This window comes from Marmota marmota, unplaced genomic scaffold (genome assembly GCF_001458135.2).
Source record: "Marmota marmota marmota unplaced genomic scaffold, marMar, whole genome shotgun sequence".
NCBI lineage: Eukaryota > Metazoa > Chordata > Mammalia > Rodentia > Sciuridae > Marmota > Marmota marmota.
In genome coordinates this window covers 7,453,160-7,468,344 of record NW_026000093.1, presented here as the reverse complement: position 1 = coordinate 7,468,344, position 15,185 = coordinate 7,453,160, and the positions used below count along the sequence as shown (strand labels likewise).

Here is a 15,185-nt window from a genome sequence, read left to right as displayed (position 1 = left end):
AAGCTACCATTTGACCAGCTATCCCACTCCTCAGTCTATACCCAAAAAACTTAAAAGCAGCATGCTACAGTGATGCAGCCAACTCCATGTTTATAGCAGCTCAATTCATAAGAGCTAAACTGTGGAAGCAGCCTAGATGCCCTTCAATAGATGTTCTTTTGATCCTGAGCTTAGAGGAAATGTTTTCAGCTATCTAACATTAAGTATGGTATTAGCTGTGGGCTTGTCATATTTCACTTATTAGATTGAGATAGATTTGTTTTATATGCAATGTATGGAGAGATTTACCATTAAAGGATGTCAAATTTTGTAAGTAAAAAAATTACTGCATCTACTGAAATAATAATCTGATTTTTATCCTTCATTCATGAGGCATATCGCGTTTATTGAAGTGTGCATTTTAAATTATCCTGGCATTCTAGGAATAAGTTCCGCTTATTTATGGTGTTTGAGGCTTTTAATATGTTCTTGAAATTGGTTTCTAGTATTTTATGGAGAATTTCTGCCTGTATGTCCATCAAGGATATTGGCCTATAACCTCCTTTTCTTATACACTTGTGTGACTGGTATTAAGGTAAGGAGTTCAGAAGTTGTTCCCTCCACTTTGATTTTCTCCATATCAATTTTTTGGAAGAGTTTGAGAAGGATTGGCATTAATTCTTTTTTAAATGTTTGGTAAATTCAGCAATGGAGACATCAAGTACTACGATTTTCTTTTTTTCTTATTCTTTTTTCTTTATTTATGACAGCGAAGTGCATTACAATTCTTATTACATATACAGAGCACAACTTTTCATATCTCTGGTTGTATACATAGTATATTCACACCAATTCGTGTCTTCATACATGTACTTTGGATAATAATGTCCACCACATTCCACCATCATTAATTATCCCGTGCCCCCTTCCTTCCCCTCCCACCCCTCTGCCTTATCTAGAGCTCGTCTATTCCTCCCATGCTCCCTCTTCCTACCCCACTATGAATCAGCCTCCTCATATCAAAGAAAATATTCGGCATTTGGGTTTTTGGGGGATTGCCTTACTTCACTTAGCATTATCTTCTCTAACTCCATCCATTTACCTGCAAATGCCATGATTTTATTCTCTTTTATTGCTGAGTAATATTCCATTGTGTATATATGCCACATTTTTTTATCCATCTGTCCAGTGAAGGGCATCTAGGTTGGTTCCACAATTTAGCTATTGTGAATTATGCTGCTATAAACAATGATGTGGCTGTGTCCCTGTAGTATGCTGTTTTTAAGTCCTTTGGGTATAGTCCGAGGAGAGGGATAGCTGGATCAAATGGCAGTTCTGTTCTCAATTTTTCAAGAAATCTCCATACTGCTTTCCATATTGGCTGTACCAATTTGCAGTTCCACCAGCAATGCATGAGTGTGCCTATTCCCCCCACATCCTCGCCAACACTTATTGTTGTTTGTCTTCATGATAGCTGCCATTCTGACTGGAGATGAAATCTTAGAGTGGTTTTGATTTGCATTTCTCTAATTGCTAGTGATGATGAACATTTTTTCATGTGTTTGTTGATTGATTGTATATCCTCTTCTGAGAAGTATCTGTTCAGGTCCTTGGCCTATTTATTGATTGGGTTATTTGGTTTTTTTGGTGGTTAGCTTTTTGAGTTCTTTATATACTCTAGTAATTAGTGCTCTATCTGAAGTGTGAGGGGTAAAGATTTGCTCCCAAGATGTAGGCTCTCTATTCACCTCACAGATTGTTTCTTTTGCTGAGAAGAAACTTTTTAGTTTGAGTCCATCCCATTTAATGATTCTTGATTTTAATTCTTGTGCCACAGGAGTCTTATTAATAACGTTAGGGCCTAATCCCATATGGTGGAGATTAGGGCTACTTTTTTTCTATTAGATGCAGGGTCTCTGGTTGTATTCCTAGGTCCTTGATCCATTTTGAGTTGAGTTTTGTGCATGGTGAGAGATAGGAGCTTAATTTCATTTTGTTGCATATGGATTTCCAGTTTTCCCAGCACCACTTGTTGAAGAGGCTATCTTTTGTCCAATGCATGTTCTTGGCAACCTTTGTCTAATATAAGATAATTGTAGTTTTGTAGGTTTGTCTCTGTGTCTTCTATTCTGTACCATTGGTCTACCAGTCTGTTTTGGTGCCAATACCATGCTGTTTTTGTTACTGTTGCTCTATAGTATAGTTTAAGGCCTGGTATAGTGATACCACCTGCTTCACTCTTCCTGCTAAGGATTGCTTTAGCTATTCTGGGTCTCTTATTTTTCCAGATGAATTTCATGATTTTTTTGTATTTCTATGAGGAATGTCATTGGAATTTTGATAAAATTGCATTAAATCTGTATAGTACTTTTGGAATATTTCATAATATTTTGATAATATTAATTCTGTCTACCCAAGAGCAAGGTAGATCTTTCTATCTTCTAAGGTCTCCTTTGATTTCTTTCTTTAGGATTCTGTAACTTTCATTTTATATATATATATATATATATCTTTCAGCTCTTTTATTAAGTTTATTCCCAACATACATGATTAAAAAGGAAATATCACAACAGACACTACAGGAATACAGAAGATAAATAGAAATTATTTTGAAAACCTGTACTCCAATAAAATAGAAAATATTGAAGGCATCCACAAATTTCTAGAGTCATATAATTGGCCCAAGTCCTAGGATTTCCTTTGTTGAGAAATTTTTGTCTGCCAAATTGATCTTCTTATGCATTATTGTTCTGCTCAGATTTTCTATTTCTTCCTGAGTTAGTCTTGGTAGGCTGTATGTGTCTAGAAATGTATCTATATCCTCTAGGTTATCCAATTTGTTGGTTCATAATTGTTCATAATAGTATTTTGCATTTCTCTGATATCAGTTTTTGTTTTCTCTTTCACTTACAGTCTTAGGCTTAATTTCTCTAGGCCCTTTAAGTGTAAAGTTAGGTTGATTATATCTTTCTTTTTCCTTAATGCAAGGCTTACAATTATGAACTTCCTTTGTTGTACACCATAAGTTTTATTTCTATCAATTTATTCTTTTATTTCCCTTTTGATTTCTTTTTGACTCGCTAGTCACTCAGGATTATGTTGAATTTCCACACATTTGTGAATTTTTTAATTGTTCTCCTATTATTAATTTCCAGTTTTGTACCATGGTAGTCAGAAAATATACTTGATAGGCTTTAATTCTTGACTTTAATAAGGCTTGTTTTGAGGCCTGACATGGGATCTATCCTAGATGTTGTTTCATATGCCTTTGAAAAGAATATTATTCTGCTCCTGTTGAATGGAATCTTCTACATTTGTCTATTAGCTTCATTTTTTGTATAATGTTACTCAATCTAATATTTCTTGATTTTCTCTCTGAACATCTATTCATTAATTAAGGTAGACTACAAAAGCCTCCTGGTATTAATTGATTGCTGCTTATTTCTCCTTTCAATTCTGTTAGTGTTTGCTCTAAATATTTAGGTACTCTGATATAGGAGTATAAATATTTACAATTTATGTCTTCTTCATGAAGTCACCATTTATTATTACATAATGATCCCCTTGATATTTTCCTGATTTTTTTCTATTTTGTACTATGTAAGTATACCTACTCCTATTTTTTCATGGCATAGACTTCTCTATCACCACATTTTCAGGCTACTAGCATCCTTAAAACTAAAGTAAGTCTCTTATGGTTAGCATTTCATTGGATATTGTTTTCTTTATCTATTTAGCCACCCTATCTATGTCTTTTTATAAAATTTAACCCATTTATATTCAATATAATTACTGATACATAAGTACTTACTATTAACACTTTGTTAGTTGCTTTGTTAGTGTTTTATGTTTCCTATGTTTCTCTATTACTTTCTTTGCGATTTGATGACTTTTGTATTATAATGTTTTGATTCCTTTCTCTTAATCTTTTGAGTATCTATTACAAGGTTTTCATTTATGGTTACCATGAGGTTTACATAAAATATCTTATAGTTTTAGCATTCTGTTTTTAAGCTGATAATAATTTAAATTCAAGCACATATGAACACTCTATATTTTTACCTTTTACCCATTACATGTTAGGTTATTGATGTCACAGTTTATATTTTTTATATGTTACATATATTTAATAGCAAATTAGTGTAGTTATGATTTTTTTCAATATATTTGTTTGACTTTTACCTTACAGTTGAAAATTATCTAGGCATCACCATCACAATACTAGCTAATTCTAGCTTTAACTTTGTATTTACATTTATCAGTGAGTTTTATATATTTATATAGTTTTGCACTGTTAAATATCATCCTTTCATAAAGAAAATGTGGTACATTTACACTATGGAATATTACTCAGCCATAAAGAGAAATAAAATTATGGCATTTGCTAGTAAATGGATGGAACTGAAGACTATCATGCTAAGTGAAATAAACCAATCCCAAAGAACCATAGGCTGAATGTTTACTCTGATACACAGATGCTAAATCACAATTAGTGGGTGGGTAGGAAGGACGGGAAGTACTTTGGATTAGACAAAGGAGAATGAAGGAAAGGAGGGGCAATGGAAAAGGTAGTAGAATGCATTGGACATTTCTTTCTTATATGTATATATGAATACACTATCCATATAATTTCATATCATGTACAACCAGAAGATTACACATACATTCCTTATATGTATAGTATGTCAAAATATATTCTATTGTCATGTATAACTAGTAGCAACAATAACAATAAAAACATCCTTTCATTTCAGCTTGAAGAAATCCTTTTAGTAATTCTTGTAAGACCCGTCTAGTGGTGACAAAGTCTTCTGCTTTTGTTTTTATGGGAAGTATTTATCTCTTCTTAACTTTTTTTTAATTAGTTACACATGACAGTACAATGACCTTGACATATCATACATTTGAATCAGATGGGATATAATTTCTCATTTTTCTGAGTGTACAGGTTGCAGAATCACATTGGTCATGCAGTCACATATATACTCACAGTAATAATAATGTCTGGGAAAGGTCTTCTGGATGTAGTATTCCTGGTTGGCAGATTTTATTTTTCAATGATGTGAATATATGATGACACTCTCTGTAAGTTTCTTCCCAGGAGTTCTGATTGTCTTATAGGGGCTACCTTGTATACAATGAATCATTTCCCTCATGCTGTTTTCAAATTCTCCCTTGGTTTTTGAATTTTGACAATTTAATGATATGTCTCAGTGTATAACTTTTCAGGGAACCTTTAAACCTCACAAATCTGGCTGTCTATTCCTCTCCCCAAATTTTGGGAGTTTTTAGCCATAGTTTCTTTACATAGACCATGTGTTTCTCTCTCTCTCTCTCTCTCTCTCTCTCTCTCTCTCTCTCTCTCTTGGTTTTTGATAGTAGAATTCAAAAATGCATATATTATTTCACTTGATGGTGTCCAACAAGTCTTTCAGACTTCTGTTTCATTCATTTTTCCTTTTACCCCTCTGATTGAATGCTTTCAAATACCCTTTCTGTTCACTGATTCTTTATTTTATTTGGTTGATTCTACTCATAAAATTCTTTGGTGGTTTTTTTGTTGTTGTTTTGTTTTATTTTTGTCTAGTCATTGTGTTCTTCAGCTCTGAACTTCTGTACTTCTGTTCTTTTTTTAATTGCTTTTATTCTTTGCAGAACCTCTCACTTTGTTCCTGAATTGTTTCCCTAATTTCATTGACTTTTCTGTTTTCTTGAGGTTCAATGAATTTCTTTAAGAGTATTATTCTGAATTCTTGGTCAGTCAGTTCACAGGTCTCTCTTTCTGTAGAGTCAGTTGTTTGGAACTTTATTAGTTCCTTTTGGTGAATGTTTCCTGATTATTATTATTATTATCATTCTTTTTGTAATATTGCATTAATGTCTGTGCATTGGAGGAAGTAGTCACTTCTAGCTTTTAAAGGCAAACTTTGTCAGGAAAAAACAAAGTTGCAACAATCACTCTAGCCTAAATTTTTAGGTGGTCCAGCTAGTAGCATCTTCAGGCATGTGGAACATGCTGTCAGTATCTCTAACTGGACCAGGGTCTTTGCTTATGCTGAGTTTGAGTGGGATTGCTGGCTGGGTTCTGCAGATGGTAGGTGTGCTGGCTGGGCTCTGAGATCAGGCAGAATCACTCACTGTGCTTACTTGCTTCTCTTTGGGCAGAATAGCAAGCTATGCTCCCTGGTCAAATATTGCAGCTTTTTGGACTCATGATTGAGTGGGGCTGTAGGCTAGACTCCACAATCCCCTCTGACTGGTAGGGGAGATTGTCCTACTCCCTGTCCAGATAATGCTGTTGGCTGGTCTCCACTTGGAGATAGACAGACTAGGTTTTATGTGGCTAGAGGCTGGGCTCTGTGAGCTCTTCAGTGGAGCTTCTGTATGCTGTGCCTTATAGTTAGGCAGAGACACAGGCTGGGTTCCCCGCCCGTGCAGAGTTTCTGTCTGTACCCCACAGCAGTCAAGGTTAGTAGTGACCTCCAAAGTTGGAAGTCTCTATAGATGGTGCCCCACAGTTAAGCAGGACTGTAAGTTGTGCTCAGCAATTGGGTGGGGTCATGGACTGGAATCTCTGCCCCACTGGGCTGGGAGCGGTACTCTGCCATCAGTCAGGGCCATGGGTTGGGTTTAACGGTCATGTGGGGCCACAGTCTAGGCTCCATGGCTAGACATAGTTTCTGGTCTGACTTTTGGGCATACTTGGCCACAGGCTTGCCCCATAGTGGGCAAGGTTATGGCTGAGCTCCCTTCTCTGTCAGAGCCATGGACTGGGCTCTAAGAGCCACTGTGGGCTGCTTGGTCAGGGAGGGATGCGGGCTATAGCTCAGGAAAGTCACAAATCTTGCTCACCTCTCTGACGGTGGGATATAAGTGGGGCTCTGTGGTCGGGCCTGACTACTGGCCGAGTAACCAAGCCAGAGAGAACCACGGACCGTGTTCCCTGAGATGGTCAGGTAACGGCTACAGTGACTGGGTGAGGACAAGTCAGCAGGATGCAGTGCGACTGCCTAGATCTGTGTGCTATGTCCCTCTTCTTTGCTCCTGTCTGAACACGGGCAGTCTAGCCCTGCCAGTGCCCTCAGTGTTCCTTGTGAAACAACACAAAGGTGGACCTCTTAGGAAGCACCCCATAATAATGAGGAAGCTGGATGTCCACCTCAAAGCTTCCTGTTACCCCCTGGAGAAACCGCAGGCCCAGGGCAGCCCTCCTGGGGTCCTGTGTCAGCCTGAGGGACACAGCCCCCCTTCCCTTTCTGACACTGCTGTTCTAGGGTTTGGGGTCCAAGGGAGTGCCTCCCTCCCAGGTTCCAGAATTTTCAAAAGGACATTCTCGTCTGTGGAGAGCTGCCAGTTGGTCTTTCCGTGAAGGGGACTAGAGCTGGGTAGCTCCTGTTCTGCCATCTTTATGGAGTCACCTGCATTGGAGTTTGGATGTCCAGGTTTGTTCTATTTTAAAGGAGAACAATCCCACTGACTTTTCTTGACAAGAATTCCTAAGCGAAAATTTGTAACTGAGGGAAAAGATCCACTTAAGCTGTCCCTAGGATCTGCCCATCCACGGGAAAGTCACCTCTTCTGCAGGGCATTGCTTAGTGATGCCATTTCTCATCTTCTGAGTGAAATATTACCAAACTCCAAGTGTCAGAACCACTAAAAAAAAAAAAAAAAAAACAGGAAAAGAGCCAGGTGTGGTGGCACAGGCCTATAATCCCAGCGGCTCTGGAGGCTGAGGCAGGAGGACCGTGAGTTCAACTCCAGCCTCAGCAATGGCAAGGTGCTAAGCAACTCGGTGAGACCCTGTCTCTAAAGAAAATACTAAATAAGGCTGGGGATGTGGCACTCAACCGAGTACCCCTGAGTTCAATTCCTGGTACCTCAAAAAAAAAATAGGAAAAGAAAATTTAAAGCAGAAGAAGGTTATTTTTTAAAGAGGAGAAAAGAGACAAATGCGAAAATCATGGAGTTGTGCCCAAATCCCATGACATGCTGATATTCATTTAGCTAATGGCTAATAATTTGTAGGTACACATGGACATCTGACCTTTCAACATTGAAAAGGCCCAAGATAAATGTTCCTGATATCATGCACATACTCACTGATGGGCTAGAGCAAGACAACCTTGCTCCCTCTCTTCCTTCCTCCTACTTCAGCCTCCAGATGTTTCTACACAGACCCCCGGGCCAGCACTAGCCACCTACCAACCATCTGCCAATGCTGCCTTCCTGCCTTCATTCATCTGAAAAATTGCCTTAAATCCCACCCCATCAGGAAGCCTACCCCCATTTGTGGGCAGTTATCAGAAGAGTCAGTCTCAATATAAAGATAAGAATGTTTTATACTTTAAAGTGTTTTAATGTTTAACTCTTTCCGTCTTCACGATAATATTATAAGGTATTCTTGTACCCATTTTTCAAAGGAGAAAATTAAAGCTTGGAAAAAGTGAAGTGGTTTACACATGTTTCCTTACAGAGCAAAATGCAGAGTAGGAACTCAAATAAAGGGCTTCTAATTGTTGCTGATATACATTGTGCTTAAAAAGGCATATTGTATCCTTCAGAATATTCTAAGGAACAGACTGTATAATTAAATTATTGTGCAATGCTGTAGGAGCTCATAATTAATATTAAACCTGCTCATCTACAAATTTTTTTATGTAATTTATGTGTTCTTTTTAGATATACATGACAGTACAGTGTATTTTGCCATATTTGACACACATGGAGTATAACTTATCATCTACAAAATTAATTGACTTCATACAGTGGTAAACCAGAGACAAGAAACTACTTCCTAAGGGTAAACGGCATGGGCTCTAACTTTTTTCAAGCTATAAAGAGCACTATTTGGTGTTTCTATTTGCAAAAATACGATAAACCGCCCCACTGAGAAATCTCTAGGAAGCTTTGTATGTAAATATTAACCACAAAAGATACATGGAATGCCTTTGTGATACCTCCAGGGTAAGAATTATCACAAAAGAAATTCAGCAATAAATGCCCCAAGACAAAGAAGCAAATATTAAACAAATTTTAGACAAGAAATTTTTCATTAAATATTCAAGCTTTTAAAAGATGTTCCTTAGTGTCTAGTCTATGTCAGCTAGTGGATAAGATTCAAAAGTGAACAGCTGAAAGATGTTCAGCCCCTGATCTCCAGAACTCCACTCTGCCTGCTGTCTCCAGATGTTCTGCCATATGATCTTTTAGTCACTAAGAAAATGTATGTCAAAAACCCAATGAAATACTATTTCATACCCACTCACCCACTGGGATAGCATTTTGGTTTTTTTTTTTTTTTTTTTTTTGGTACTGGGGATTGAACTCAGGGGCACTTGACCGCTGAGTCACATCTCCAGCCCTGTTTTGTATTTTGTATTTTATTTAGAGACAGGGTCTCAATGAGTTGCTTAGTGCCTTGTTTTTGCTGAGGCTGGCTTTGAACTCACAATGCTCATGCATCAGCCTGGGTCCGCACTTTCAATAAAAGACAAAAATGAATGGTGGTGGGAATGTGGAAAAAGGAAACTTCTCACAATGCTGGTGGGAATGAAAATATGATGCAACTGACTTGGAAAACTGTTTGGAAATTCCTCAAAATGCTGAACATATATTTTCCATAATCCAACATTTATACTCCTAAATATATAACCAAGTGAAATGATAGCACATGTCTACACACAAACATATACTGGGATATTTATCATAGTACTATTCATAATAGCTAAAAAGTGAAAATGACCTAAATGTCTGTCATCTAGTGGGTGATTGGATAAAGTGTGATACAGGCACATAATGGAATATTATTCAGTCATGAAAAAAGACTGAGGTATTGTATTGATACATGCTATAACCTGGGTTAAAATCTTAAAACCATTTTGGTCAATAACATGAAGAGACAGCCTAACAGAATGGAAGTAAATGTTTACCACATGCACCTGAGATACAGCATTAATCTCTAGGATATATAAAGAATTCATAAAACTTAACACCAAAAAAACAAATAACCCAATCAATAAATGGGCAAAGGAACTGAACAGACTCTTCACAGAAGAAAAAGTATAATTGATTAACAAACATTTGAAAAAATGTTCAACATCTCTAGCAATTAGAGAAATGCAAATCAAAAATACACTGAGATTTCACCTCACTCTAGTCAGAATGGCAATTATCAAAAATACAAGCAACGATAAATGTTGGAGAGGATGTGGGGAAAAAGTTACACTCATACATTGCTGGTGGGGCTGCAAATTAGTGTAACCACTATGGAAAGCAGTACGGAGATTCCTCAGAAAACTTGGAATGGAACCACCATGTGACCCAGTTATCCCACTCTTTGGCATATACCCAAAGGACACAAAATCAGCATACTATAGTGATGCAGCCACAATAATGTTCATAGCAGCTCAATTCAAAAGAGCTAAACTATGGAACCAACCTAAGTGCCCTTCAACAGATGAATGGATAAAGACAATGTAGTATATATACACACACAATGGAATATTACTCTACCTTAAAGAAGAATAAACTTATTATATACTGGTAAATGAATGGAGCTGGAGACTATCATCCTAAGTGAAATAAGCCAATCCCAAAGAACCAAAGGCAGAATGTTTTCTCTGATATGCAGATGCTAAAACACAACAAGCAGAGGCTAGGAAAGAATAGGGGCACTTTGGAATAGACAGAGGGAATTGAAGGGAGGAGAGGGGATTTGGGAGTGGTAAAAACAATGAAATGAATCAGTCATTATTACCCTATGTGCATATATGATTACATTACCCATGTAATTCTACACCATGTACAACCAGAAGAATGAGAAGTTATACTCCATTTATGTATGATGTGTCAAAATGCATTCTACTGTCATGTACAACTAATCGGAAAAAAAAATGCCATTATACTAAGTCAGACAGACAATAAAGACCCCATGTTGTATGAATCCATTTATATGAAATGTCCAGAACAGGCAAACTTATAGAAACAGAGAGCAGAACAATGCTTTCCTAAATCTGGGGGCTGGAGAGTTAGAGTTCTTGCCAATGAGCTTTCTTTTGGGGTGAATTTTGGAGGTTGTTGTATATATCTGTGAATTTACTGAACATCATTAATTGTACACTTAAATGGGTGAATGTATGGCATCTGAATTATATCTCAGCAAAGCTCTTTTAACAAAAAGATTAGAGGTAAGATAACTTCCACAGAGTCACTCATGTCACATAACTTTCAGGGGAGTGAGAAATTTTAACTGCAAGATATTAAATACTATGTATGGCAGGAATAGACCATAATTTGGTGTATAGTCATGATTAGTAACAACTAAGATTTATCCATTTTTCCCTGTGTCCTGGTTGGCATGGTGCTATGTGAAGCAGATACTTTCAAAAAGTAATTTGTATAAATGAATCAAGAGTAATCCCACTGCTCAGGATTTGTCCTAAGAAAATAAAATAGCTTTGGTTAAAAAAGAAGAAAGTTAAGATTCAAAGTATATTCATTGCAGTATTATTTATAATAGCAAAAACCTAGAAGTCATTTAAATATTCAACAATAGCAAAGTATTCCGTATAGATGGTGTACTACTAGTATTTAATAAGTGGGAAATTTATAATCAAGAAGACTTGTAGCTTCTTATATAAATGGTAATACATAGAAAGGAGTGATACAAAATTGCATATGTATTATAATATTAGTGGTGAATATTCATTAAACATTTCAGGAACTACAATAAGGATTACTTCATTGAGCCTTCATGATAACCCTTTAAGGGAAAAATGATCGAGGAAACATTGCAAAGAAAGGTTTTGTTAACCGAGGCAAAGAAAGGTTAACGTATGTCCAGCTCACCACGCTTATAAATGGCCAAGTCAGCATTTAAATATTGGTCATGTGATGGCTTAGTTCCTGTGGTCATTGTGGGCTGCACCATGTCCTCTCATCACACCATCGTGGCCCATCATCTACATGAGGCTGCTTGTGTAAAGTATGTAAGGATTCAAACAAAATCTTAGATGGACATTCACAAACAAAAATACTCAGCTTAGGGCTGGGGATAGAGCTCAGTTGGTAGAGCACTTGCCTCACATGCACAAGTCCCTGAGTTCAATCCCAAACACCACAAATAAATAAATAAATAAAAGCTCAGCTTGTTGGTAAGACAAATAGTAAATTTTTCCACTCTAAATTTTGAACTTTCCAAAGTTTGTGTGCTTTTTGCTTCTGTATACAAATAAAAATGGACTGAAATCTTATATTTCTATGATTACTACTGTTTCCTAACTCCCTTAGGATAGAAGGTTTCCAGTATAACAAATATATATATATATATATATATATATATATATATATATATATATATATATATATGTATATATAATGCAAATGCAAGGTCAACAGAACAAAGTCATTCTTGGTGCATCCTAGGAAATGTATACCATAATACATCTCAGCAAACAAGTTAGAGTCATGTTAGTCTTACCTTGAACATATCTGCACTGTTGGAACTAAACAGCTGGTGTTTCCCAGATCCCAAAATAATAGGCCCTGAACATCTTGTTTCTCCATAGACATAAAGGGATACTGTTGCCGTGGTGCCAGCATTTTCAAGTTCCCCAGTGACAACAGTCACCTTCCAGTCTCCATCTGCAAAGGAAAAAAAGAAAAAAGAAAAAAAAGCAACATGAAGTTATGGAGGAAAATTCTTAGTATTAGGGAAATGGAGAAGTCTACTTAGGCTACTTTAGATATGAACTAAACAGTTTGTAAAAACAAGAAGTTCTCAAAAAAAAAAAAACAAGAAGTTCTAAAAAAAAAAACAAGAAGTTTTCAAATAATTGTTTAAAAGAACCTCTGCTTTGTAAGTTAGCATATGCAATCGTTTTGAAAATATAGCATTCTAATTACAAAACAAATAGCAGTGGGCTCTCAAGAACAACAGATAGGAGCAAAACAGCTGAGTTGAGGCACTTAGCACTCTGTGTTTGACCGACCGACAGACCTGGGAGTTTGTTAAGGTACCACTGTGGAATCCTTGGGTGGGGATGAATGATGGATGTGCACCGGAGCCTGAGTTTGAGTCCATTATCTATACCAGCACAGAGCCCCGTGAGGCTGGTATTAGTAGTACAGTTTGGTGATCCTAGAAGGACAGGGGTAAGGATGTAGAAGACCTTAAAAGAAGCAACAAAGAACTAAGGGTTTTTTGGTTATTGTTATGTTTGTTTTTGTTGTTGTTGTTCATGAAAAATTGCTGGAGCCCCCTGAGAGCCGGAATGGACCAATGAGCAAGGGGGAAAATTCTGTGCAACATAATGGGGTGTAGCAAAAGTAGCAGGGTGTGTGGGGAGGAGGATGAAGAGAAAATGGATTGGGAAAAAAAAAAAAAAAAACAGTGCATCACGTAAGCAGAATAGATAATTGAGCTTCCGGCCGCAGTGAAGCCAGGAGCACCGAAAGGTTGGGACAAGCAGAGCATGACAGAAAACATCTTTGTGATTGCTTTAGTTGGAAAGACAAATTGAGATTGTATTTCATTTTAGCCTTTTGCATACTTCTTGGGGAAACTCTAGCAACAAGCCCCCAGCAGGAAACCCCTCTGGCCCTGGGTCCACGCCATACAGTCAAGCATAACAATGCTGCAGTTCTGCCTGCCAGAACTCGGTGTAGGACATGCATCTCTGCACACCGCAGGCCACCCCTGGAGTGCAGAGCAATTTGAAGACATCTTTATTGTTATTTTCAAAAGCTCCATAAGTACATACTGCCCTGGGTGGGATTTTTACATTTCCAAAATGTAGTTAAAACCCACTACCATTCTGGACTCCCGAGTTCTCCGTAATTCCTCCACTAAGATGTTTATCTTTCCTTTTAATACATCAATTCTACTCCATTTCCCTGCCCATATATATCCATACACACCCTGTGAAGATTTCTAACCCATTTGATAAAACTTGCATCCAGTCAATTTTACATAATGCTACATTTAACAGTAAAGATGTCACTTAAGACTCAAAAATACCAAAGGAACAGCAGAACCCAAAGAGGTGAGGTCTGCTGCCTCTCCTCTGTAGCCAGTTTGTGTGAGGAACTTGGACTTGGGGAAAACAGAAATCATGCACATTTCAAAGTATGCTCTCATTGAGAACCCTGTATTGATCCTTATTCACACCCAAATCTTCACATCTGTGCTTTGATGCATAATTCAAGAAGTTACAGAACCTCTTTCCTTTTTATCATGTAGCTAAGTCTTCTTTCCTGCTTCAGTTTTGTCTCCTTATCCTGCCATCTGAGCCTGCCCTGGGATTTTGAATTCATGCCGTTAGGGCTAGACCAACAGCTTTGAGACTTTAATGTAGGCTTGGGTTCTTGCTCTAAAATAGAGACAAATAGCAAGAAGCCAGCAGTTCATGTAATACTTCTGTGTCCCTCCTTTCTGGAATTAGCATGTCACCATGACATAAGCTTCAATGGTAGAATAGCTAGTAAAAACATTTTCTGCAGTTATTTTTGTTGATTTTCAAGTTTCCCTGGGCATATTTTTCTTTTCTGCCCCTAAGAAAAATAAATAAGTCCTTTCCATCATTTCTACCACATACTTTTTAAAATCTGATCACTTAACCTCCCTAAGAATGTCTCACTATCTGAAATATGAAATGGGAACATTTGTAGAAAATAACAAAGAAACATTCTGAGTCTGTATTTAAATTAGAAGTTCCACTGTCCTGTGAAACACTTTATTTATAATAAGCCTAAAAATATGTTTACAGCTTTTGTTTTGCTTATATATATGTGTCAAATTTCAAGTATTTTTTTTAATTTCCTAAAATTTCCCTCACCAAAAAAAAAGAGTTCAGATATTTTTCCTATACAAACTTTTATTTTTCTTTCCTTATAGCTGCTAATTACCCCAACTACACATATTAAAAAATACTGTCATCTGTTCACCTCTTTAGAAAACAACTTCTATTAAAGCTCTCAAAGGAAGAATGGAAATTCCATGGAACTGAAGTCTTAATATTTATCTTACATTTACCAGTATTCTCAAAGGATTAAAAAAAAACAGTTGTTGGTTATGCAATGAGCCATTCCTGACAATCTACTTAGACTGTCCCACTTCATTCCCTTCTCATTGGCCTTCAAACTTAACCTAATACCATGGCTCCCATTTGTAGAAATCCTGCTGTAGAAAAGGGGATTTTATTTGGGGG

At 37.0% G+C, this 15,185-nt stretch overlaps 1 protein-coding gene across 2 annotated transcripts in view; it reads right to left on the bottom strand.

Moving 5' to 3' along the window:
• The window catches only part of Rp1 (RP1 axonemal microtubule associated), a 315,568-nt gene that overhangs the window by 63,577 nt on the left and 236,806 nt on the right, over positions 1-15,185 (bottom strand). For both annotated transcript variants that reach the window (XM_048782900.1, XM_048782901.1), the window contains one exon: positions 12,458-12,621. In XM_048782900.1, coding sequence (XP_048638857.1) covers positions 12,458-12,621 — 164 coding nt within the window. The remainder of the gene's footprint in view (positions 1-12,457; positions 12,622-15,185) is intronic.